Below are 27292 nucleotides of genomic sequence, written 5' to 3' on the forward strand. Positions count from 1 at the left end.
TGTTCTGTTTTATTTCCATACCTAGAACTACTTTTGCTTAAATTGAGTAATTCCCAGCCTGAAGAGCAGTCAAACTTAGGATTTACACATTGAAAAGTGGGTTGGGACAAGATACCAGAAGATTCCATATTTGAAACATTCTCGATCAGTCCCTTTGTGAGTACCCCAAATGTGTGATTTGAGGTTCAGAAAAGTTTGGTTCCTTTCAGTGTGAATTTCTTTTTAACTGCAAGAGTCTATGGTCCTATCATATATAGGTATAATAGGCCAGACTTTAGTTAGATACTCCCAGGGAGCCTACGAACAATATTGAACTTTCTAAACTTGTACCTAAGACAGCGCTGCCCAAGTGTTAAGATGATCACTACATGTTCCTCCCTGTCTAATGTCATCCTGTCATTCACAGCCTGCCCACCCTGGTTCTTTAGTACCTTCTCAGGACCAGGAAGCAAAGATTCGCCACCCTAAGAGGGTGTAAAGGAGAGAGATCCCGCTGGCGGTAGGTGAAAGGTAGAGAAGGGTTTCTCCACTTGAGAAATACATTTCCCTCTTCCTTCCACCAAAGAAAGCCATCAGACAAATAAGTACTTTTTAAAAGTGTACTTGGGCCTGGGAAGATTAAATCTAGTGGTTATTTACACCTGAACACCAATTACTCTACTCAGATAAAGAGAGGTTTTCCCATTACCATGTAGTTTAACATATTGACTAATTCCCTAACCTACTTATCAGTGTATTTACTGATTTCCTGAATAACTTCGGACTTCCTAAATTTCCTTCCTTTAGTGCCTACTAAATCAGGCGCTGTGGTGAGTATCAGAGACTTAAACGGGAAGTAAGGCAGGTCTCCTGACGTTGAAGCGTCTATATTCTAATCGGGAAAGAGCTTAATAACTGGAAGATTCCACGCGGCTGGTACGTAACGTTGTAGGGTATTTATGAGGTGCTCTGTGAGCCCCGTGGGGCGAGTGTGGTTCTGAGGGAGCATGGTTCTCTGGTTGCCGGGGAAGAGGGGAAATGAAGTGGGGAGGCTATTGAGTTGCATCTTGAAGGGTGAGCTGGGCTTTCCCAGGCAGAACAAAATGGGAAAGGGGGGTCTCAGGCAGATGAAAGGACACAGCTGGAATGACGTATAGGCTGCTTTGGGGATTGAAGATGATGAGTCTGCAGAGATGGACTGGGGTCAAGTGTTGAGGGAGCAGGACCTGGTTAATACGTTGGGGGAATCTAGCAGAAAAGGACCGTATGGTTCATCTACTATAGTCGTAAAGCTTTCTCTTGGTTGTAAAACCCACTCTGCCCACAAAGTCTTATTTGAGAGCTTAATACATAAATAAGTGAAAGGTGCTCTGTCTGAGGAGAGAGTAGGAGACCTGAGGCTGGTCTGCCCGGGATCTCCCGCATCCCACGCCTCCCCAGAGCTTTTGACTATCCTCTGAGGACCCACAGGCTGTTCTGAGCGTGGGGTGGGGGAGGGGTATCAGCTGCTCATCTGGGTGGTTTTCTTACTTGATAGAGGATGCAGCCGAGCCCCAGACCTGAAGCTGCATATTCAGGTAATGACAGAGCAGGGGCTAGAATGGAAGTCTCCATAGCCAGTTCTAGGAGCTTTCCAATTCATTCATTCATTTATCTGAAACATTTATAAGGTGCCATCTTGATGCATCTACGTTAGATTTTAGGGACTTAAAGGTGAATAGGAAGAATACAGTTCCTTTTCCGTGGGTCTTATAGTCTAGTGGCGAGGACAGACCAGAAGAGCAACAATTACAAGAAAACAAGAAAGGAGATATTAGTTGTAGGGAGTGGGGGAAAGTGCATGGGCTGCTTTAAAGAACTGCGACCCTGAGTTCTGAAGTGAGGTGGTCAGAGAGCCAGAAGGACTGTCCATAGAGAAAAGGGCGTCAGGAGGTACGAGAAGGAGTGGAGAGGAGCGTCCAGGAAAACAATTAGCCAGCTCTGCAGTTTCATACAGGTCTCTGGGATCAGTCCCAGCCTGTGTGTTGCTCAGAGGAGCCTGCCTGGGGTGACTGGCCAGAGGCCACAGATAACAGGCCTGATTGGTTGTTTTGAACGTGTTGTATCGGTCAGCGATGCCTTGTCCATGAAGTCAGTTCCTCCTGAGTGCCAATTATCCTCTGTCTCATAGACCCAGGAAGGAATCAGCTGTTGGATGACACCAGTGCAACTCACCACTTAGACCCAAACATGTCTTTAAGGAAGTCCTCACCAAAGACGGCATTTTGCTGAGATCATTGTTACCCATTTCCTTCTCATTTTCTTAGTCTTCTTAAAATATCTCTGTTCCATTAATCAGTTCACAGCAGGGCTATACGTGTTGTGTATACTGATATGGTTGCTAGTACTGCTAGTAGGTTGGGAGTGGGGTATAAGGAGAAATCACAGGACCCTAGAGAGAAGTAGAGTGTGAGTTCTCTTGGAAACATTTGTGTTCTCTGCAGCACTGAATTCCAGATGGTGGTAATGAAGTATCCCCATCCTCACTGTCCCCCTTGAGAAGCACGTTGCTGGATTCTGAGAAACATCTATTCAGCCCCCTGCGACCCTGCACCAATGTCCTCTTCCCAATGCTCTTGATCAGCCAAGAAAATTGTGGGTTTCTTTTTCAGGGAGTAATCCATCAGGCTCTCTCTCCCTCCCACTTCGACCGTCTCTTCTACCTGAGTAACCTTGGTCACTCCATCACCTGTCAGTGAAGCCCAGGCAATGTTTACAAATGCATCTGGAAGAAAAGCAGTCTGTCTGGGGACGCCATAATTTTTCTGCCAAAGCGGGTCCCAGGTGGACAGTAAGAGCCTGTGTTTAGGGAATGGGTGGCATCTTCAATCAGGGTGTGTGTGACACTATTACTTACTGAACCTGACAGGCCTCCAATTAAAGTTGGGTAGGAAGCAGAGAACTGGAAAGTTCCCCAACCTGCTGCACCAATATATCAGCATATAAACAGGAAGGAAAGAAGCTGTCCTCATAGTCAGAGAAGTGACTCCCAAAATAGGTCAAGGAAGTTTATTAGTTTACTTATGAAATAAGACCAGACTATGTGTTTACTCTCTTGTCTAGATCTCCCGTTTGAAAATATTTTAGAGGTTATTGGAAGGTACAGTTTTCATAACATGATGAATTCCAGTGTCATATTGTCTGGTCATGCTATTGTTAATATCATCATTAGTGTACATTAATTGTATTGCTTTATCAGTGATAATGAAGATGGTAATAATAATAATAAAGATCATATGGTTGCTTTCAACAGAAAAATTCACAGGGTTAGCTTTTCCTGAGTCCATCTTCTGGCCCAGATTGGTCCCTCTTCATTGCTGAGATGGCAGGTGGGCTAGAACTGCCCTTTTTTCTGCTCATAACATTTTTATGTAGGTGACCTTGGGTTAACATCAAAGAGAGCCTTGCAGGGGAAAAGATGTTACAAAAGGGAAAGACACATGTGTTGGAGCATCTACCTATGGTAGGCCCATTGTACATGGTTCCTCATCTGATGCCCAGGTAAGCTGCATGGGAATGTTGGGGCCTCCATCAGCAGCCCCTCTTTGCTTTAGGAGAAGCCGTGAGGTGTCATAGAAGAGACACAGCCTCTGGAGAGAGACCCAGAGAGTGCTTATAACAATTAAATGAGATAATGCACACAGATCATTTTGCCCAGTGCATCACACAAAGTGAGTGCTTGGTAAATGGCAACTAGAACTATTACTAACTGTGGCTTTGAGCAACTCACCCAATTCACTGACCCTTAGTTTCTCCATCTGGAAACTGGCGATGGTGATGCCTACTGTGCAGGTTGTCACGGGCAGGCACTCCTCCAGTGGGAGTTAGGCTGTTACTACAGTTGAGGAAAAGGATATCAGAGAGCTTTACTTAGCAGTAGCTTCTGGAGTGTCTGTGCAGGAGCCTTTGCCTCGTAGATGGGATAAAAGAGATTAGAAACAAGTATTGTTGGCTGATGGTTTTAGAGACTCAGCATTGGCAGAGAAGTCATCTAGAATCTGGACCAAGCCCTATGTGTGCTTGATTCACTTCTAAGTCAAGACCTGGAAAATTTTCTTTTTAGGTTCTTAATCTTTAATCTAGAAACATCTGTTCTTTTCCACAAATCCTGTTAGAAATTGTGAGGGTGAAGAGAAAGTTCCCAGTTTCTTGTTCAACCTTTCTTTATGAGACCTACTGCCCCTCGTCCAGATGACTCTGATGACTGAGCCATAAAGGCTTTGTGCGGAAAGGCAAGGAGGGCAGGCACTGAAGTGACAGCCAGTCAAAGATTTTCCAGCTCATCTCTCCAGGAGTAGGCAGTGCCCCCGCTGACAGAGATGACAGTCCTAAGAAGCTTCTGTGAGGGGACCAGGCCATCACCCCCTTGCCCTGAGAATTTAGTGGGCAGGACTAAAAGAGAGTGCTAAGAGAACACACCTGAGCCCTTGCGTGGCCTCCTCAGCCCATCTGACAATCACGTGGGACCAGGTTCCCCCGGGACAGGCTGCGTTCTTGGCAGATGCCCAGGAGGGTGAGACCCAGAGAATCTCTCGTGGGCCTGGATCTGCTCTCAGTGGAGGACCTTCCCAGAGACATGAGAAACCCCTCCGAAGAGGGGTGCCATCTTGACTTTTTTCCAAAGTGGGCCACATGCAGACCAGAGACTCAGGACTCAGGAAGTTGTTAGAGAGAATCTTCTGGGTGTGGGCATTTGGTTACAGCTCCTAATTCTTTCTAGTATATTCTCCCTCCTGGGGTACAAACACATACCACTTTCACCTCCCTCCCTCTCCTTCACCCCTTCTACTCTCCAGCCCACAAACTCTAGAAGAATTTGGCCTTCTGTAGGGCATAAGTATGAAGTTTGTATTTTAAGGAGTGAGTGTTGCTGCCTGCTGGTCCATGAGGATGGAAGGATGGAGTGCATGGTAAACAGTACTGGGGCACAGCTGACCAGGATCTGGGGTAACTGTTTTTCCTAGATTCTCACCTAGATGGTCCTAATGGATTGCTTCCAACTGGACAGCCCCTACCAAATGCAATAGCAATGGTGGGATTTTAGCTGACTTTTCTACAAGACAACTCCAGTGAATGGAACAGTGAATCGCTTGGATATGTTGGTGGCTTCTTGACAGAGGCATGCCCTCCAAGGAAAACACTGAGTGCTTTTGACATGATTTATTGTGTCGAGTGCTCTCATAATTAAAACATGCTTAGAGGTGTTTGCAAAGGAGCAGGCATTTATATCTATGTTTTATACGTAAGAGAAATTCACTGCATTGTTTATTTTCTTTAAAAAGCCTCAGAAATTATAAACTGGGGTATTTGTAAATAAAGTCTCAAAATAACCAAGGACTATTGAATTTATTACAGAATAGGAAATTCCTGAAGAGTTGATAGGATATAAAGATATATTTATGTGTGCATGCGTATACATACATATTTATGTAAATGTATACATATATTTATATGTTTTCAACTACTTTGCAAGGGACTTTGAGGACCAGGTCTATGTAAATGGCCAGTGGTGAAGTAGAGTATGAAATGTTTGTGATGCGTGCTAGCAAATCATTGCTTTTCACGCACATACAGCTACCCGTGGACACTCAATAAAGCACAGGCACAGACTGTGTCTAGGATGAATGCATTTCTTGGGTTGTTAAATCAAAGTTTCACTGTACTGCTTGCTGTTCTGTCTTCTCCATGCCAGCTCTACCCTTTGTATTACGGTGTTTGTCTATGCTGTACCCCAGAAATTGGCAGCTCCGATCCTCAGGCTGTCAACTGGAAAGGCCGTTTATCAGCGTCCCTGCAGCTTGGGCTGCCAGTGCTTACACCTTCTTCAGTTCCATGTGGAAGAATATATTCTTCCTTCAGTTTCACTCCTCCACCTCTGCCTACATTTTTCTTTCTCCATTATTGCTTTTGATCTCTCCATCTCCATCTGATTGTAGCCATTTAACAAAGTTCTGCCCTTTGTTCTTTTCTCTTCATACCCCCTTTGCTTGGGTGATCTCACCCCCTTGCCAGGGCTGGTGGAATTTGCCGGGGTCGGGGCAGTGACCTCCCTGATTCACTCGGCTGGCCATGGGCCCTTAGCACCAGCCTCTGTGACCCGGCAGTGTGAGGAGGGGCACCGAGTGGGGCAGGGTGTTCAGAGCTGATGGCTGGCACATGCGGAGCTCCTGAGCTGCTGTGCCCAGCCAGTTAGACTCTGCACGTAGTCTGCCTTTCCCCAGAGCCCTAAGGGCAGGAGCTGGTGCTAGGAGTAACTCCTCTATGAGTTTCCATGAGCGCTCCTGTCTCAGGTGCTTATCCTTGCCTGTTGTTCCTGACTCACCTCTAGCCCCTGTTTTAGTGCACAGAATGGAGGCTGCTTAAATATCACTTGTTCAGAGAGAGAGAGTACTTCGCACTGGTACCCTGTTTAGTTTCCATGGAGCCCTCATCACAATCTGTAATTCTCTTATGCACTTATTTACTTGTTTTCTGAGGCACAGCTTTTTTGTATGTTTTGCAGCACAGCTTGTTTGAAGGGGACTGTCCCTGTAGAGATGAGAGTTCCTCTTGGGCAAATACCTTCAGGAACAAAAGTATGCTTTTTGCCCAAGGTTTATCTGGAGAAAGGCTGAGTAGGAGGCGGGTCTGAGTCTTTTACCAGGTGTGCGCTGAGGGGCTTCAGAATCGGAACCAAGGCCTGCTCATTTGCACTAAGAACGAACCTAGCCTTGTTAGGTTGGAGATCTGGCCAGCAGTAGTGGTAGTAGGGATAAAAATAAGAGCAAACATTACTAAACATTTACTGTGTGCACCAGCTCTACTGAGCACTTTACATACTCGATCTTAATCTCACAAGATAGAAAGGATGCTGAGGCCATCATTATTCCATTTACAGAGAATGAGTCCAGGATCTAGACAGGTTCTCAGGACTTCCCAGTATTTTCCACTTGACAGAATACACCTAGAAAATGACGTTTGTACGGATGTGGGAAGGAGGTCATGTGTAACGGGACGAGGCTGTTCACAGGTAGCAGTGAGTAGCCTTGGGCCTCTCCCACCTCCTGCTGCCCTGAGGGCTGAGGGAGCAATACCTTGGCACACCTATAATTTTTGGCAACCTGCTTGGGAAGCTCTAGGTTAAGTACATTTTTCAAGTTGCACAAGTAGTAAATGGCTGAGCAGGGCTTGAAGTGAGCTAGATCAGCTCTGGGACTAATTGCTCTGATGCTTCCTGGTGCTCCTCTGCTACGTGGTGTTGGGATGTGTGTGTGGGGAGTTGAGGCATTGGACCTTTCTTGACAAATCTTTCCGCTCCCTAAGTTCTCTTTTTCACCCTAACTCACACAGGCAATCCAATCTGAACTCTTCATTGTGCATAGGAGGAAATTGAGGTCGAGAGACGTGAATGACTTGTTCCAGGGTCCTGAGCTGCTGAGGGACAGAGCTGGAACTAGATCCCAGGTGTCCTGACTCCTGACCCAGGCCCTTTGTCTCTTGCAGCTCTCATGACTATTTCACGTGTGCCTGTCTTGCTTCTTTGCATCGATTGATGTCAAGCCCTTTGTCTCCGAGTTCTTTCCTGTCTTCTGCGGCACCCTGCCACGCTGAGCCCAGAGCCGGCGGCCAGTCCCTCTCACAGCCGTGCTAGGGGCTCTCGGTATGCACTGTCTGCCCCAGCAAGTGCTGGAGAAGATGTCAAAGAAACCCAGTTTCTCCTGTGTGTGCTGGAGGAAACTCATTTTCACAATCAGCAATTTGAGAAACTTGCATATTTCTATTAAATTGTGCTCACCTTTTCTGAACTGGTAACTGACATCCTTCCTACAGGGCTGTCAATCCAGCCCCACATAGAAGAGCTACATGCACTTCACAACACCCTTCTCACGGCTGACAGGTGACAGAAAGCCGCTGAGCTTAGAAGTCATTTTCATGACCTGGGTTACAGAAGTTTTGAGCTAGAAAAGTGCTCTCCTAATCAATGGAATAGAATGAGCTACAGGCTCTTTTGAAACCCTAATAAGAATGAGGGTTTCCTTGATTCGCTCGATTCTCTCTGGCGAGTTTTTAAACTTTTTGAGGGGGTGTGTCTGCATGGAGCAACATGGTGGTAACAGTCTCTGGAGCAGGCAGAATCAAATTTAGACTTGCCTTTTGCCGCTGACTGCTTCGTTGCCCCGGACAAGTCACCCATCCCCCGCAAGCCTCAGTTTTGTCATCTGCAAAATGGATCTGACAGTGGTACTTATTTTGTAGGATTTGTTGAGAAGATTGTGCAACTGGTGTTCAGCTAGTGCCAGGCATGTTATCGGTGCTCCGTGGCTTAGCTATTATGATCGGGCATACTACAGGAAAGCTACTATCACCTACCAGGGAGGCTGAGAGGACTAAGTGAGGTAGTATATGCATGGTGCCCAGGGCACAGAATTTGCCTAATGATAATAAAAACAATAGTAGTAATAATAGAAATGACTAACATTTACTGAGTGTTTACTAACTTCTGTCTTAGAGACTTTAAAACATCAGGGGCAGCTGCTATCATTATTAAGATTTCAAACTACAGCTGTGTATTTAGACAGTATTTTGGAGAGCTAGTCTTCAGTAAGCTTGGAGACTGCCCTGAATTTGTTCATCTTTGCATTTCCTCTCTACCCTCTCACCCACTTTGCATTTCTGCCTCTCCCAGCCCCCAGTGTGGTTAAGAGCAGTTCTCAGATATGTTTGGGGGAACAAATAAATGCAAGTTTGTGGAATGAATGAGTGATCTTAGGTCATTGAAAATAGGTTGCAGAAGGGCCAACCCTTCTGGTGGTCACCTCTCAGGTCTGGCTTCAATTTGGGGAGGGGAAAATGGTCTGTTCTGAAAAACAAAACAAAGAAACTCACTAGGCTATCTAAATAGATCCTAAATATTTAGCGATCTTCCTCGGCATGAAAATCCAACCCGAGATGAACACTGGAACGAGGAGACTCTGCTTAAACTTTGCGAAGTTCTGCAGAACGAGCCCAGGGAGGCGGTTGGAAGCCTCGTCTATGGGAAAGAGCTCTGTTCCCCTTACCGCCTCTCCAGGGATTCAGTTACCAGGGTTCACCTAATGTTGGTTGAGAAGATGCTAAAGAACAAGTGAGGGTGGCAGGAAATACAATGATCAACCCTAGTGCTGAACCATAAGCTTAGAGTGCCAAGAAACGTACTACTCGGTGTGACGGGCCTTTATTGCCTTTTAGACCGTTTCATCCATTGCAATTTATTAATCCCCATCTAATGCGAAAAGTGTTTTGCTTTAAAGATATCAGAGGCAGCTTGCTGAAATGGAGGACCGTGCGTTTTGGAGTCCTGCAATCTTAGATTTGAGTTCTGGCTCTGCCAGTAAATATCTGCCTGCTTCTCAGGAAGTTACTTTAACCTCTGACCCCCTGGCTTCTCATCTGAGGGCAGAACTAAAATCACCCCTCCCTGCACTGGCTTGGTGGGGATGGAGAGGAGGCGCTACACTAGAGCACCGTATGCAGTGTTCTGAACACAAAGATTAGTTTACTGAACCTCGTGGTGTTCTGTGGCGGGGCTGTTTACTAGAGTTTTCTGTTTTTGCCTTCACTTTCTTTCACCAGGATGGTATTGTAAATCCATTGTTCAAATGACATTATCTCAAAAACGTTCTCATTTGTTATGTGCCTTTTCTCAGCTAGAAAGAGCATTTATCCTTCTCCCTCACCCTCCCTCATCCAGCCATGCCCAAATCCTCTTCTCCATCCCAGGCTTCCTGTCAGCCTCCACTTCAGCGCCTAGAGCCCCGTGGTCTCTTGCCTGTTCTGTACAATATGCACACAGCCAGATTCCCACCTCTGTTCTCTCCCCACTGTGTTACTAAAATACAGATCTGGTCACGCCACTGAACTTCTCAATGACTACAGAATGATGTCTAACCTTCCTGCCCTGGCCCCCAAATCCCTCCTTCTAGAACTCACTTTGTTTAAATGAATGATCCTGGTGGACCATTTTGGTTAGGGGATGATAGTCTTTGGAGAATGGCCAGGATGAACTTGGAGGGCGATAGAAAGATATGTAGGCTGCTCTGGATAAGATATGAACAAGAGTTTTAGGGCTTGACAGTGAGCAGGTGAGGGAGTAGAAGGTCAGTTTAAAGGAGGAAGGCTGCCCATCAATGGGGCTGGAGGCCGAAGTCAAGAAGAACAGAGGGTTTGTGGACATTCTCTAAAGCCAGGGAGAATTGGAGTAGCCTGTATTCCATCGTAAGCTTGCTGTCTGCTGGGACGGACTGCATTATATCTCCTATCTCTGGCCCAAACTTTCCATAAAGTTCACTGCACATACAGCTTTACCTTGCTGTTACTTGGAGGACAGGAGGGACTGGGGTATCATCTAGTTGGATGATGAAGTGAAGAAAAGGGAAGAAGCCAATGAAACATGGAGTGGAGACAGAGACTCTATGGAAGCAGAGATTCAGAGCTGGAGGAAGTAAGCTTCACAACTCTCTAGGTTTATTGAGGGAGACTCTAGATTTTCTGATTGTACATTACTGGGAATCAGAACAAATTTTACTTAAATGTTTCAGAACAACTTGACCTCAGCGAACTGGAGGGCTTAGGGGCTGTGCATCGATTATAGATGTGGCAGTGACAGCTAGTTTTCCTTTTCTTTACCACCAATAGAACCCCTGTAATACTTGGGTTGGCAATGTACCCAGTCAGAAGACTACATTTCTCAATCTCACTTGCTGTATCTTAAGTGTTCAGGTTTTAAGCAATATAAATGGAAGTTATAGGAAAGGATTTATGAGAAAGCTTCTTTAAAAAGGGACAGAGATGTGGGAAATGACCTGCCTCAACTTCCTGTTTCCTTCCTGCCTTCCAAAACTCAGACAAATTGACTGGAGCCACAGCAGCCATCGTGGGTCTTGCAGGCACCTTGAGGATGGAAGCCAAGTATCCAGATGGTAGACCAGAAAGATCAAGGGGCCTGATTACCCATGACTGCAGAGCCACAGTAGCAGCCTCCCTCCAGACTTCTGTTATACAAGAGAGAAGTGAAATTATCTTTCATTTTTAGTTTTCTGCTGTATCAACTGAACCTAATCCTAGTCTGCTAATACAGTAGCAGAATAACAGTGATTATGAGAGGGCTCTGGAGTCAGACTGCTTTCACTCTGTTCCTTGCTCTGTCACCTCTTAAACAAGAGCCTTAAAGCAATTACCAAAGGTTTCAGAAGCCTCCTTTTTCTCATCTGTAATATGAGGAAAATAACACCATGTACACATGGGGTTGTTGTGAAGATTGAGTAAAATAATGTGTAAAGCAATTAGAACTCTTTAGGTACACAGTAAGTGCTCAATAAATGGTAGCTGCTGCTATCATTATTATTATCATGACTATTATTGCCATAATTACTTATCAGGTTTAGCATTCATCTCCATTAATGGAGATGATGGGTACTTTAGGGTAGAGGCAATTTCTTATTTATTTTTGGTATTGCTCCAGGACTGGCATATGGTAGGTACCCAATACAGCTTTCCCAAACCGTATCTTACTAGATTTTTGCTACTATTTCTCATGAGCAGATGATAAAAATTACTGGTATAGTGTACCGGGCAGGAGACTGATACTATGCATGCTTACTGTCATTTAATCCTTACCAGAACCACCTGAGAAATGGGCTGAAATGGTAGTTGTAGACAGTGCAAGAGCTTAGGAGTCATTCAGACCTACACTCTGTTTGAGGTTCAATTTCATTAATATTAAAAGAACTGGAAATAAGTTTTATTTCTCCACTCACGTTCCATGCATAGGAGCCTCTTGGGGCAGATTATTTTTAATGGCCAGGTGTCGCTGACACGGAGGCTTTACTTTGTGTTTCATCCCAAGCCAGTGAACTAGAGAACCTCTATAAACTACCCTCCTTCCATCCCTCATCTTGCAACAAAGCTGTCAGTGGGAACCAGGAAGAAAAACTGTTTCCCCTATCTGGTTTATACAGTCTGGTATATACAAAAGGGTTTTCAGGTTTGGCATGGGCACGGGGTCTGGTTGTGGGCTGCTGAGCTATTCAAGAGTAGATAAGACCTTTTGGACAAGGGTAAAGGTTACAGCACAAGCTGCTTCCTCTGATAAATTTCCCTCTACCTGTGATAGGGCTGTGGGCAGTTATGGTGTTGGGGCAGGAACAGTAGGAGGAGCCTGGGAAGTTTTTTTTCTTTTTTTAATTTTATATATTTTTGGCTGCGTTGGGTCTTTGTTGCTGCACGCAGGCTTTTCTCTAGTTGTGGCGAGCGGGGGCTACTCTTCGTTGCAGTGCGCGGGCTTCTCATTGCGGTGGCTCCTCTTGTCGTGGAGCACAGGCTCTAGGCGCATGGGCTTCAGTAGTTGTGGCGCACGGGCTCTAGAGCACAGAGCTCAGTTTTTGTGGTGCATGGGGCTTAGTTGCTTCGTGGCATGTGGGATCTTCCCGGACCAGGGATTGAACCCGTGTTCCCTGCACTGGTAGGCGGATTCTTAACCATTGCGCCACCAGGGAAGTCCCTGGGAAGTTTTTGTAACTTTGGGTCTTGTCAAATTATAGAGAAAGTGGCTCTCTCTCTTAGATTTGCTTCATGTTATAAGCTGGTTTGCATCTCATGGGAGATGATGCCACAAGGGCAGAAGTCTCTTAAGAATCTGCTGGCCAAGTAGTTCCTATCTTAACATACATTTCCTCTTCTTGCAGGTCATGGCTATTCCAGAGGTAGCTCCTGGTTCCTATAGTGGAGTAGTCCTTAACCCTGGCTGCACATTAGAATTCCCTGGGGAATTTTTTTTAAATGCCAGTTCCTGGGCTCTACCCCAGTCCAACTGAATTAGAATCTCTAGGGCGTAGAGCCTGAGCATCGGTATTTTAAAAAAGGAATAAACAGAAGTTCAAAGAAAATTTTAAAATGAGTCACAAACTGAGAGAAAATATTTGCAAAACCATATATCTAATAAAGAACTTGTATCCAAAATATATAAAGAAGTCTTAAAAGTTAATAAGAAAATGAAGACTCCAATTAAATAATGAAAAAAATATGTGAACACTTTACCAAAGAATATATTTGCATGGCAAATAAATACATAAAAAGATGCTCAAAATATTCGTAATTAGGGAAATGCAAATTTCAACAGTACTGAAATATCACTATACCCCGTCCAAAATGACAAACAAACAAAACAACCACAAAAAAACACACCTGACAATTCTTAGTGCTGGCAAAGAACAGAGCAGCTGGAACTCTCATGTATAGCTGGTGAGAATCAAAAATAAGATAGCTACTTTGGGAAAATGTCTGGCAGTTCATTATAAAGTTAAACATATACTTGCCACAAAACCCAGCAATTCCACTCCTAGGTATTTACTCAAGAGAAATGACAACTTGTGTTCACACAAAAACCTGTACACAGATATTTATAATGGCTTAATTCATAATGGTCCCAGACTGGATCAACCCAGTTGTCCTTCAGCTAGTAAATGAATAAACTGTGTGGGGCTTCCCTGGTGGCGCAGTGGTTAAGAATCCACCTGCCAATGCAGGGGACACGGGTTTGATCCCTGGTCTGGGAAGATCCCACATGCCGTGGAGCAACTAAGCCTGTGCGCTGCAACTACTGAGCCTGTGCTCTAGAGCCCGCCAGCCACAACTACTGAGCCCGCCTGCCACAACTACTGAAGCCCGCATGCCTAGAGCCCCTGCTCTGCAACAAGAGAAGCCACCGCAATGAGAAGCCCGCACACAGCAACAAAGAGTAGCCGTCGCTCACCGCAACTAGAAAAAGCTTGTGTGCAGCAACGAAGACCCAACAGAGCCAGAAAATAAAAATAAAAAATAAAATAAATTGAAAAGAAAAAAAACAAACTGTGGAATATCCATATGGTGGGATACTACTCAGAAATAAAGTGTAATGTTTCATTGATAACACACAACATGAATGAATCTTAGATGCATCATACTAAGTGAAAGAAACTAAACTCAAAAGGTTACATACTGAATGAGTCCATTTATATAACATTCTGGAAAAGACGAAAGTATAGAGACAGAAAACGTCTCTGGTTGCCTGGGGTTGGGGGTGGCAGGAGGGGAAAATCACAAAGAGGTAACATGAAGGAATTATTTGGGGGGTGATGGAACTCTTCTGTATCTTGATTGTAGTGGAGGTTACACAATTGTATGTATTGGTCAAAACTCATAGAATTGTATATTTAAAAGGGTCAACTTTACTGTATGTACTTATAACTCAGTAAAGCTGAGCCTTCCTCCCCCAATCCATTATTCAGAAGCAAATTCCCCAATTTAAATTCATAGTCAGGGTTGAGAGATATTGCTGGCATAATAAATTCAAATCTAGTTTCTGTTATTTAAACTTCAGTTTCCTCATATGTAAAACTGGAGATAATAAAACCTACTTTGAAGAGATATTATGAATCTTAAACGTGATGATGTGTGGCAAACTCCTAATATAGGGTTTGGCACAAAATAATAATAACCACTTAATAGGTGCTACGTGCCAGGTGTTGTATGGGCATTTTACAGAGACCTCATTTAGTCTTTACAACAGCTCTATGAAGTAGGTATTATTGTCACCATTTTCAGGGTGGAGAAACTGAGGCTCAGAGAAGTTATGGAACTTGCTCAGAGTCTCACAGCTGGTCAGTGGCTGAGGCAGGTTCCAAGTCTAAAGTTATCGTTACTGATTACTTTACCACTCTGAAATCTTAATTTCAAGCATCCTACTCTTCAACTTCACTTCTGTCTTCTAATTCACTTTCTCGGTGTTTTTACTTCAGTGATTTCCTGACCTCATTGAGAACACCAGTCTTCATCGATCCTACCACTTCTCGTAAATCACCACTGCCTTCATGTCCTCACTTCCCTTCTCATCCAATCTAAGTTGTGTGGTCCAGCAGTAGTTCCTCTTCCTTTTCTAGTATTCCTAGCCCCGTGGCTTTTTTCCCCCTCTCTCTCTGCCTAGGAAAAGCTAAATCTAGTCAATCCCAACTTTTTCTTTATTCTACTCTTGCAACCAAGCAGCAGTTATTGCTGAAGATAGATGCAGATATGGAGAAGCAGTGGGAAGTTGGGTCCAGAGAGAAGCTATATGGAGATGATGGTGGGGGAGTGGAAAGAAGAGGGTGGAGGGAGACTTTCCTTGGTTTAATGGCAAAGGATCATAGAGTGAGAGGCCTGGTTGAAGAAACCTGATATAAAAATGCTAACTTTGGCACAGTTATTTTGGTCCTGTCCCTGGCTGGGGGCTCTAGGAGGATTCTGGCTGGCCTCAGCTGGGAGATGTCAGTTACAAAGTGTAGAGAAGTGTTATGGACGAGGCCATGTGCAGAGAGGGGCATCCCTACTGGGACAGAAGCAGGGCTTTCTTTTGGTGCCTGGTGCCATGGTGAAGGCACCAATAACTGGCCAGTACCGGAGCCTTCGGTGGGGCTGGTTCAGTGATGTGCTGGTAAATGTTTAACAACTCACTCTCTGAAAACAAACAGCAAACAAACAAACTCTGATTTGTAGCATTTGCAAATTTCTGTGGTGTAAATACTCCCTCCATAGCCCCAGTCTAGGTTACACAGCGCCCATGAGCACGCTGTCAGGGGGACAGGCTACCAGAATGTGACTGGGCCTTGTTCTAATTTCTAAATGTAATGAAGCACCTTGAAGGGTAGGAAGGAAGGATTCATTTGTGGGAATTGTCATGGTTTGGGGGACTGGGCCTTAATAGGATGGGATCTAGAGGAGACTGTGCAGTCTGCATTGACCAGGCAGGACTCTGAACCGTCTGCCCTACGTCCTCTGTAGGACTCCCTGGTTACATGCCTGCCTTTTGTCTTACCACTGCTCTTCTGTTCTATGTGCTAACATTTTTAGGTTTATAAATTTATGGTGAGTAAGAATCTGGCACCTTCCCCCAAATAATTTCCTTGCCAAACAAGTTTGAAAATGATTACAATCAGGTTAATATTAATAGAATTTCAAGCATCCACAGAATTTATTCATATATAAGGAAAAACTCCTCTATTCTGCAGGAATCTCAAATATTAGGATATTCATGCATATTAGAGAATGACTTCAGGAAAAGATAGTGGTAAGACCAACAAGGATATAAGCCATGACAGGAGATAAATCAAATCGGTCCTGGAAATATTTTCCTCATCACATTAAAACGATGTCAGATATAAACAGTGCACTTTCTGATGGCGTTTCCCTAGTCTGTGCATCCCACATGGATGGGGACTGTTTAGTCTGGATGTACGATACTAATGTAGAACTCTTCTTATGATGGTGTGCGTTAGTACACAGAACTCCCAGTGTAGGTTAGCATCTTTACTTCTCCAGAGACATTTGAAGAGGCCACAACATTCACTGCCAAGACATGAGCTGACCCACGTGACCTGCCAATCCCAAACCCAGCAAAGCCTCATGCTTTTGCAGTATAACCATCAAGAAGCAGTAAGTTTTCCTTTTCTTTCTTTTTCAAGGTGTCCATTGACCCATCCCCAGCATCTGGGAAGATACTGTGGATTCCAACTCAAGAGAAGAGGAGGAAAGAGAAAAAGGAAATAGAGCTATTTCACAAACTATGAACGTGTAAGTCCTGGTACTTCATTAAAAAAAGCAAACGCGTTTTATGATTCTTTCTCAAGGAGAGAGAAGGCGCTGGCTGAGCTACCTCTGCAGAACATCAGTCTGTTGCAGTGCTGTGGCAGATGGTGCTTTGTGATTCTCACGATGGCTTTATTTCCTAACTTGCTTTCCTCCTGCTTGGAGATCACAATGCCAGTTTGAGGCTCATAAAATCCCAATCATATCAGATTTACTGACTTGTCATTTTGCTACTCTGCCGATCCAGTATTTATTATTTATATCCTGGCTCTATCCACCCCCCACGAAAGAACTGACCTTTCTTCTCCTGAAAGGGAGACAGAATAAAAATAGAGCCATTAGGACATGACAGGGAATGAGCAGTTGGGCAATGGCTAGGCACCAGAATATTTATTTGGATCGAAAAACCAAAGAAAAAGGAAGCTACTACAATGAGCCCAAACCTAGCGCTGAACTCCCTGATAGTCAAGGCAAAAAGGGGGCATGATGACCACTTTGCTCATCTCACCACTAAATAGTCTAGGAGAGCGGGACGAACAGTAACAGGCCTGCAGGCACACTCTCCACAGGCCTGCGCCTGCACAAGATGCTTACCCGACAGTATGGATGCAACGGCTGCAATGATGAAGGACACGATGACGCCGGGTCCTGCCATTTCCTTGGCCACCAGGCCAGATACCACGTACATCCCAGTGCCCACGCAGCTGCCAACTCCGAGCGAGATGAGGTCCACGGTGGTGAGCACCTGGGCTAGCTTGGTGCCATGTGCTGTGGTGGCCCCAGTTCCCTCTAGCATGGACTCCACCGGTTTGGTGCGCAGGATCCTGGAGTGCATGGCGTACCAGGCAGCCCCCCACTGCACTCGCCGGGGGTCCAGGGAGGCGAGGAAGCCACTCATCCTGAGCGAGATGGGTTGTGGTGAAGGTCAACTGATGGCAGAGGGCTGCAGAAGCCTTAGTGGATGCTTCTGGAACTCATCTAGTGACCAGGGATCTCCCTTTTAGGAAAGGTCGAGAGGTCCCCAGGGCAGACTTCTCCTGGGAATGAATGTCTGCAGGAAAAACACAAGAAAAAGGAAGATGAGACCAAGTGGGAAACAAACTATGGCTTGAAGGCATTGATGGAGGTCAGTGTACTGAACTGGTAGAACTGATCTAACCTGTGTATTTATAATGCAGGAGGGTTGCATTTCCCCCTTTGTCTTGCCTCCAGGCCTAAATGACAGTCCGTAGTTTGCACTGTGTGGCATAGTGGTTATGAAGAGGGTGGTCTGAGTCAGGGCTCTGCTACTTACGGTTCTGGGAACTGAGACACGTTACTTCATGGCTCTGTGCTTCAGTTTCTACTGCATAGTGGGGATAATCAAGCCTCCTGCCTTGTGTCGATGTGAGAATTAAATTAGTGTTTGTCTAAAAAGAGCTTAAGACAATGCCTGGCCTGTGGAGAGTGCTCTTCTGTCAGACTCTAAGTGCTTCTTACCTGGCTCTGCCGAGACCTGGTCTGTGATTCTTGGGCATCATCTCTGGGGACACAAGTCCTCATTTTTTATATAAGGATGTAAAATTGGATCTGTGACTCTCACGAGGGGCAGGGCCACCCCACGGGATTGTCTTTGAACTTTGTTCTCAAATGAAATGAAAATGGTTTGAGAAATTTTTTGCTCTCAGAGGTTGGGGTAGGGGGAGTGTTCATGGCATTTGGTTGGTGGGCCCCAGAGATGTTAAACGCGTGGGATGGTGTCATACCATTTTCAGATATCGGACATTTTTTTTTTTAATTAATTAATTTTATTTTTGGCTGCGTTGGGTCTTCGTTGCTGCGCACAGGCTTTTCTCTGCTTGTGGTGAGCGGGGGCTACTCTTCATTGCAGTGCATGGGCTTCTCATTGCAGTGGCTTCTCTTGTTGCGGAGCACGGGCTCTAGGCACGCAGGCTTCGGTAGTTGTGGCGCACGCGCTTAGTTGCTCCGCGGCATGTGGGATCTTCCCGGACCAGGGATCGAACCCGTGTCCCCTGCATTGGCAGGCAGATTCTTAACCACTGCGCCACCAGGGAAGCCCCGGACATTCTTGTAGGTGAAAATTCTGGTTATGATGATCTGAAGCTAAAACCTAACTCTGTTTTACATATAAGCACATGAGATTATTTTGGACGGTTTTAATAGACAAGTACCTTGACTTTTCCAGGAAGGCAATTATAGAATAAATTGAAGGAAGATTGTAAATTCTTTAGATTTGAACTTAAGTGGAGTTCATCACTGTTTTAGAGAACCAAGACACCCTTTCAGTGCAACCCATGGTGTTGCATCACCCGTTCAGCACACCTGTACCAGCCTGCCATTTGAAACTGGCACGTTTACAGTACTTTTTCATATAGTGCAAGCATCTCATGATGACAGCTGTACTTGCCTGAGTGTTTAAATACTGAAATATGTTATATACAGGCAGGTTACCCATGAATTTTGCTTTAGGATATTAAAGAGGGGTGTATCAAGACATGTATTACAAAAAAGAGGTGCTGGGTCTGATAGACTTGAGAATTGTTGTACTAGATGATTTCTAAAGTTTTGTCAAGTTAGAAAATGCCAAGATTATATGAAGTTACTTTCTTTGGAAGCCAGAAGCTTCATAAAATTCTATAAAGAATTTTTAAAGTACATCTGGAACATTGATTCCAAGTACTGTGCTGATAAGCCTAGGACATTTACATTTACAGCAAGTTCCAGCCCGTGTAATCTACCCATATTATTAATTAATACGACTTAGCACTTAATGTAACACTTGTCCACTTCTAAAAGCTTTGTGGATACAACCTAATTAGAAGAATCAGGTGAAATGTAGCAGTTTGGCTCACAGGGGTTGGGTGATGGACCTACTGGTTTAATTTCCTCCTAAATTTGGCAGCCTTGCTTCATGCTGTGTGTTAATTCTTGACATCTTAGATATCAGTACATTTAGATAGTGCCACTGTATATACCAGAGTCATTCAAAAGCCTAGAGTGCCAGCATTTTTTTTTTTAAGATTTCCAGATTTGTGAGAAAATGTATACCAGGAAGGCTGCAAGAACAACTGCTCTACTGGAGCTCTTGAGCTCTTGTGGGGAAATCAATGTACATATCTATTTAATTTCAACCCAGCCAGCATGTACTGAGCATCCGTTATGTGCCAGGCATGATGTTAGGCTCAGGGATGCAAAGACACGGTCCCTGCTCTCGTGGAGTTTCCAGTCTAGAACTGGAGATGATGGTCACCCAAATCACAATGCAAGGGAGAAGGTTTTTTTTTTTTTTTTTTTTTCCTGAAAACCTTGTCTTTACTTATTTTTCATATTACAAATGTATATAGCATGGCCATTGCAGAAAAATCAGACAGTATCAACAATAACATTCAGTGAAGATAGATAAGACAATTCAACACACAGATAGAAAAATAAAAACCAGATCATTCTAGAGAGGGATAAGGGGTATGTTGTAGTGTCCCCCCAAAATTTATATGTTGAAGCTCTAATCCTCAGTACCTCAGAACGTGACCTTATTTGGAAATAGAGTCGTTGCAGATGTACTGAATAATTAACTAAGTTGAAGTCACATTGCAGTAGGATGGGGCCCTAACCCAATACAACTGGTGTCCTTATAAAAAGAGGAAATTTGGACACAGAGCCACACACACAGGGAGAACGAGCTGTGAAGATGAAGGCAGAGATCAGGGTGATGCATCTGCAAGCTAGGGAACACCAAGGATTGCCAGCAAACCACCAGAAGCTAGGAAAGAGCCCTGCAACAGATGCTTCCTCACAGCCCTCAGAAGGGACCAATCCTGCTGACACCTTGATCTCAGACTTCCAGAACTGTGAGACAATAAATTTCTGTTATTTAAGCCTTGCAGTTTGTGATACTTTGTTATAGCAGCCCTAGCAAATGAATACAGGCTATAAAGGAAGTCAGACAGGGTGATGAAGGGGCGAGAGGATCTCTGTGGTCACAGCATTGGCTCCTGAGTGACGGGAAGCAGCCGGTCATGCCAGGTGTCAGGGGAGAGGGTCTTGCAGAGCTGGGCCAGAGGGGAGACGGGGTGGCCTGCTCTGGGAACTGAGTGACACTGGGACAGTGTGACGAGGAGGATTCAGGTACCACGTGAGAGCTTTACATGTGTCAACTAGTTAAATCCACATTTACAGGTGAGGCAGAGAAGGCCGGGGAGGTCCAGTAACTTCTCCAAAGTCATGGAGCCCATAAGTGCAGAGCTGGGCCTTGGCTCCACTTGCCAAGCTGTTATTCCTGGCTTTCCTGCCTGAGGGGCACAGGGTCAGACTGCTGAGCATCTCTCAAGCCAAAACAAGGGGTTTGTGTTTACTCTAAGAGCCATGAGAAGCCATGGGAGGGTTTTATTCAGGTGGGCAACATGATATGATTTACATTTTTAAAGGCTCATTGTAGCTGCTGCGCAGTTAACTGAAGACTCGTGCCCGATGATGAGTCAGTGCCGGGACAGATGTATCAGTACAGAGGGGAGTGAGGTGTGGACCTGCTGCTGAGGGCAGCCATGGTTCTCCAACTTGGCTGCACGGGGGAATTACCTGGGGATCTTTCAGGAACAATGGTGCCTGGCCTCAGCCCCAGAAATCCCAATTTAATTGGTCTGAGGTGTGGCCTAGATATAGGGATTCCTTAGATCCTTAGAGCTCCCCAGGTGATTCTGGCACAGCAGGGTTAGGGTCCACTGCCCTGTGAGTAATGACTAACGTACTGGTGTAGAAAACCAGATACTGCCTGTGATGGTTAATTTTACTTGTCAACCTGACTGGGCTAAGTGATGCTAAATAGCTGGTGAAACATTATTTCTGGGTGTGTCTGTGAGAGTGTCTCTGGAAGAGATTAGCATCTGAATCGGTGGACTGAGTAGAGAAGATCCCCTCATCAGCATGGGTGGGCATCATCTGATCCGTTGAGGGCCTGAATAGAACAAAAAGGCAGAGGAAGAGTGAATTCACTGATTCTGCTTGAGCTGAGATACCCATCTTCTCCTCTCCTCGGACACTGGTGCTTCTGGTTCTTGAGCTTTCAGACTCAAACCGGGACTCACACCACCTGCCCCTCCCGATTTTCAGGCCTTCCGACTCAGACTGAATGATACCACCAGCTTTCCTGGTTCTCCGGGTTGCAGACAGCTGATCATGGGACTTCTTAGCCTCCATAACATGTGAGCCAATTCCTCATGTAAGAAATCCCCTCATATGTATCTGTATAAATCCTATTGGTTCTCTTTCTCTGGACAACTTTGACTGAGCCATTGCCATTTTCCACGTGGGGTCCCAAGGCCGACAGGTACTTCCTGTTTCTCTTCCTGGGCAGGTAACTGGGCCTTTCAGCAGCAGTCTTCTGCAGGCGGTGACTGTGGATCTGGAGATACCCTTTGGGATATTTGTCCTGATCAGCCCTTCATCAGAAACTGTCACAGAGACACTGAGAAAAGAACCAGGCTGGTTAGGGACGTGACAGTTTCACTTTGGTAGATAATTAGAAATCATGGTGAAAACATAGAGAATCAACTAGAATAAAAGTTGAAGGTGGTAGAATTCCTTCCTGGCTCCATTCCCCCCATGTAATTCCTCTGAGTGCTTGCTTTATTGATGCAAACAGGGGCTTGGGGCATTTCCTTTCTTGGTTGGAAATTTACTGGAGAGAACAAAATGTACAAAAGAAAACATGCTTCTAAGTGACTATTGACAATATCCATATTCATTACCCCCAGATTATGTTAATCAAAGAGAGTTTTGGAAGCTTATTGCTGTTGTCTTTCCAAGATGAGCAATAAATGTGTGTTGTGCTTTCTCTAGCACTTTAATTCAAGTTTCTCAAAATACTTCACAGCTATAGCTAAGGAAGGCTTGCAGGGCCCCTGGAAGAAGGGAGTCATCATTGTGGTGTTTGCCGACATGCTTGAGGGTTCTGTGGGCTCCAAGTATAATGACAGAAAGAGCAGGTTTGTGTGAGGATGAGAATAATTATGGCTTGGAAGTTCACCGTCTAGGTAGGATTGTTGAATTAGGTTGGAGCCTGCGTTAGGAGGCGAAGACAGGAAGGAAACGAAGGCTAACAAAACAGTAAAGAGCCTCAAATCATTCCTGCCTGATTTTGCAAATACGCTAAGGGATTACAAAAATCCCTTCCTGACACTTCCCATGAGCTGGTGTCCAGCCTTTGCTGGAACATCTGGAGCAGCAGGAACACTGGCTGGTGGAAGCTGCCCCTTCACGTGGTTGAACAGTTAGGATTGCAACAAAATTCTTCTAATCGATGTCCCTAGGCAAAAGGAGGTTGCAGTTGAAAGTGCCAGGTTTGATGAGCCCTTCCAGGTGACTGCAGGATCTGAAGGAGCCTTCTGAGGCCCCGCCCCCAACTCCTGTACCTTGTGTCGTGTGCTAGCCCTCCTCCCCACCAGCCCCGCTGCTTCTCCTCTGGGCTGAGCTCCTGGCTCCTGGTTAAGAACCTAATTCAGGAGCCAGGTCCCCTGGGTTCAAAGTCTGGCTCTGCCCTTACTCGCTAAGAGCCTCTCCATGCTTCAGTTTTGCCATCTATAAAATGGGAAAATAAGGGCGCTAACTAGCTCACAGGGCTAGTTAGGAGTGAAGGAGTTAACGTGTGTGGAGCTTTTAGCACAGTGTCTGGCATACATGACTGCCAGGAAGTGGCAGCCTGCTAGCATCAGCCTCCTCTGGCCGATGACCAGGTCTTTTTGTCCCTGACTGCTGACACCCCCTCCCACCTCCCTAGGCAGCTCTAAGAGGGTCCTTGGCCTACTGCCCAGCCCTTAACCAGGGCTCTTCTCTGCTGAAGCTCCCCTGGATTCTGTGGCTGTAGACTGTACACCCTGGTATTTCACTCCTAGGTGTCCATGCTTGCCTTTTTCATGCTTTTAGGGAAGGGCTTTCTCCTTTCCCGTGTTTTGTTATCTAAAGGGGTATCCTCAGCCGATTTGCTTGGACCTTTGGATGTTATATCTGCTCTCATTCCTTTACACCCTGGACTTTTCTGCCCCAAATGCACACACACAAAGGTGGCTAGGGCACGGTGGATTCACCTGTAGTCACCACCCTACCCCTGAAAGCACGACCTCCTTTTGACTTTCTTGCTTGTGGCTTACGGTGGCTCACTTAGCCGGAGCCTTTGATGGCAGATTCTCTGCTGAGGTCCTGGCTTCTGTTGCTCTTCTGTTTCTTCCAAACTTGCCACTTATGGCTCTAAGTTCGTATCCCAACTGTGGAGTCACTTGCCTATCAGTCACTATGATTTTACACGGGGTGGCCAGACACAGGTCAGATATATGTGAATCCCAGGGTCTGCGGCGTCCGAACAGAACACCCTAGTAAATTGAATTGAGATCTATGTCCTGGTAAATTTCTCCTGTTGTCCCCAGTTTTGTTCTCTGTATCTGTACTGATTAACAGGGCTAATCTGTTTATAGGAAAGTCTTCAAGTTTTTGAAGGCAACTAACATGTCTCTTGGAGTCTTATCTTCCCCAGACTAAACATCTTCAATTTCTTCAGTGATCAGCAGTGTCTCACATGGTATGGCTTCTAGATCAATCACATTCTGATTTGTACTTCTTGGGCAGGCTGCCGTTTATCATGGTGACATTTTTGAACCATAAAAGAGTGGTAAGGGAGATGTTTTTGATCAGTCTGGCCGTGTGTGTGTGTGTGTGTGTGTGTGTGTGTGTGTGTGTGTGTGTGTGTGTGCGCGCGCGCGCACACGCATGAACCTCCTAAATCATACAATGCTGGCCTGACAAATTCACTCAGATGTACAACTGGCTTTAAAACCAGGGTTCCTGATTTTCAGATTGCCAACCTTCCCAATTATGTCTTTGCTAAGTGTTTGATTGAGATCTCAGACACAGCTGGCTTTGTTTTGCTTGGAATGTTTTTTAAAAGAGAGTTTGAATCTATGACAACTGAATAGCTATGCAAAAGAGGTGGTACCATTTTGGCTTCCTTTACAAAGCTTGCTATTTCTTTTTCTGTTTCTAAAAAGTTATTGACTGTGTTAATCAGCTTTTGCTGCAGTAATAAGCAGTCTTAAATTTCAATATGTTAAAACAATGACATCTATCTTTTTTCTGATACATATTTTAAAATATACATTTATTCTTTTAAATTGATTTACAACGTTGTCTTAGTTTCAGGTGTACAGCAAAGTGATTCAGTTGTGTATATATATATATACACATATATATATGTCACTTTCTCCTCCAACACCCAGGCAGGGAGGATATCCCCACCTGACGTCACCTTCCCCTCCTTCCTCCCCCTGACGTCACGCCAGTGCTCTTCCTACTGCTCCATATTTAAGAAGGTGGACAGAGCTACCTCCATTTTCTTTGTATGATATCACAGTCATGCCAGGCTTGGGGTGATCCCCAAAGGAAAACAAGGCATTTACCTAGTTGTCTATGTGGTAATGTTCCTTTAAAGGAGCTGAGGGTGTTTAATGTTCCTCAAAACTTTTCCTATTGACTTGGCTTCAGTGGGAATTCCTTCATCCTAATTTGGAGAAGCAAGAGTCTTGTAGGAGTCTAATCAACACTTTTCATTATTAACCAGCTGGCTTCCTCAGTATCGCCCAGGAAAATCCTTAAGTAGATACATCCCTGCAGCTTCTCTCCCTGCATATGCTAAATAGAGTTGCCCACATGAGAAGCTCCCTCACAAATCCATAACTGCAATTTGGATACCTTTGTGCCTTTGGGGTTGGAGCCCATATTTGAAACTCCTTTTGTGTTCCCTATTCACTGTGTCTTAACCCATAGCCAGGCCTCTTTGTACTTTGATTCAGTTATTCTGTAGATTCTTGTCTCTGAGATTCCTTCCAGTGCCCCCAAAGGAAATTTCTACTATTCTAAAGAGTCTGCATTTTAAGTCAGATAATTTCAAGCAGATCCTTCAAATCTTGATAATGGCCGCTTGTATGTGATAGAACAATAAACAGACAAGTGGACAGATCTTAATTTTATCGATGTAGGTTACTATACACGCCTCATGAACTTTCGGTTCTCAGCAAAGCCTGACGCCACATACCCAACCCCTCTTTACTCTGGGTTTGTACTGTTTTCAATACACATCATCTGCTTTAATGGGTTCAGAGCACCTACTAAATGTCTGGCATCGTGTGTGCAAGATGCAGAGACAGAAAGAGGAGGAAGGTGCCCCCCTTGTTCTCGGAGCTCCCAGGCTGGCCAGGAAGACAGGCCTGACGACGAAGTAAACACTGACTACCAAGATTTTACTTCTTAGCCTTTGCTTCTTGCTTCTTTCCCCATCTTTGCCTCCCCAAATCTATCCATATTTTCATGTTCTTTTGGCACTCAGCTCATATCTCATCTGTCATTAAATGTATGTTAACCACTTGGGGCTCCTCTTCTCTGATTTCCCCCAACTCAGCATATGTTAAGTTGTGTCTTGCCACAGATTGTTATACACCTGAAGGCCTGGATCTCTTTAAAGCCCCCCAGATGGTTTTGTCTTGGAAAGAAAATAAAATCCAAGTTCCTTACAATGGCCTATAGGGCCGTAAGCGGCCTGGTGTCTACTTCCTCTCAGAGTTCATTGCCTGCCACCCTCCCTTTTGGTCCACTGACCTCCTCTCCGTTCTTGAAACACACTAAATTCTCTGTTGCTTCAGGGCCTTTGCACTTATTTCCCCTGCCTGGAATTTCCTATCTCAGGTCTTTGCATGGCTTTCTTTTTCTCCTGATTCCAGTCTTAGCTGAAATGTCACCTCTGCAGAGAGAAGCCCTCCAGGATCATCTGGGCTAAAAGTAGCCCTGGTCTTTCAGACTCTTTCTCTCAAGTTCTGTCGTCTATCTCTCTATCTGTCTTTCTGTCCTCTACTTATGTATTTATCCATCCATTTATTTTTGAGTAATTTATCCCTACTTGACATTTATTTAGTTATGTTTTCATTGTCTGTATCCTTTCTCTAGACTGTAAACCTCTTGAAGGTATGGATTTGTCTGTGTCGGTCTTTCTCGAATCCCCAGGGACCATAGCAGGGACTGGCAAACAGTAGGTAATCAACAGTTGTTTGTAGAATGAAGATTTTTCCACAGCTAAAAAGAATATTTGGCATAAAATATTTCTTTATAAAAGATATAATTTACAATAGGAGTTTGTAATAATCCGTGTTCTCTTGAGACATCTATTACAGTGTAAGATGACTTCCTTTGTTGAGTACCCTTTGTGCATAACATCAAAGAACACAAAACCTCAGAAACCATTTAATTCAAGTCTCAGATTTTACAAATGATTAAACTCGTTGACTGCCTTCACAAATCCCTTTGGAAAACCAAATTATCTATATTACCTAGTTATAAATAAATTATATTTCTGTGTTTTTGATCCTTTAATATTAATTAAGTCAAGGGAAGACTGAATTAAAAATCCACAATATTAAAATATTTAACATGGGCTTCCCTGGTGGCGCAGTGGTTGAGAGTCCGCCTGCCAATGCAGGGGACACGGGTTCGTGCCCCGGTCCGGGAAGATCCCACATGCCGCGGAAAGGCTGGGCCCGTGAGCCATGGCCGCTGAGCCTGCGCATCCGGAGCCTGTGCTCCGCAACGGGAGAGGCCACAACAGTGAGAGGCCTGCGTACCGCAAAAA

At 44.9% G+C, this 27292-nt stretch overlaps 1 protein-coding gene across 1 annotated transcript in view; it reads right to left on the minus strand.

The window, feature by feature from the left end:
* Positions 1–27292, minus strand: part of SLC7A14 (solute carrier family 7 member 14) — a 119203-nt gene that overhangs the window by 50405 nt on the left and 41506 nt on the right. Inside the window, exon 2 of the mRNA XM_067738018.1 lies at positions 17227–17683. Coding sequence (XP_067594119.1) covers positions 17227–17530 — 304 coding nt within the window. The 5' untranslated portion in view covers positions 17531–17683. The remainder of the gene's footprint in view (positions 1–17226; positions 17684–27292) is intronic.

The sequence above is a fragment of the Pseudorca crassidens genome, chromosome 5 (genome assembly GCF_039906515.1).
Source record: "Pseudorca crassidens isolate mPseCra1 chromosome 5, mPseCra1.hap1, whole genome shotgun sequence".
Lineage (NCBI taxonomy): Eukaryota > Metazoa > Chordata > Mammalia > Artiodactyla > Delphinidae > Pseudorca > Pseudorca crassidens.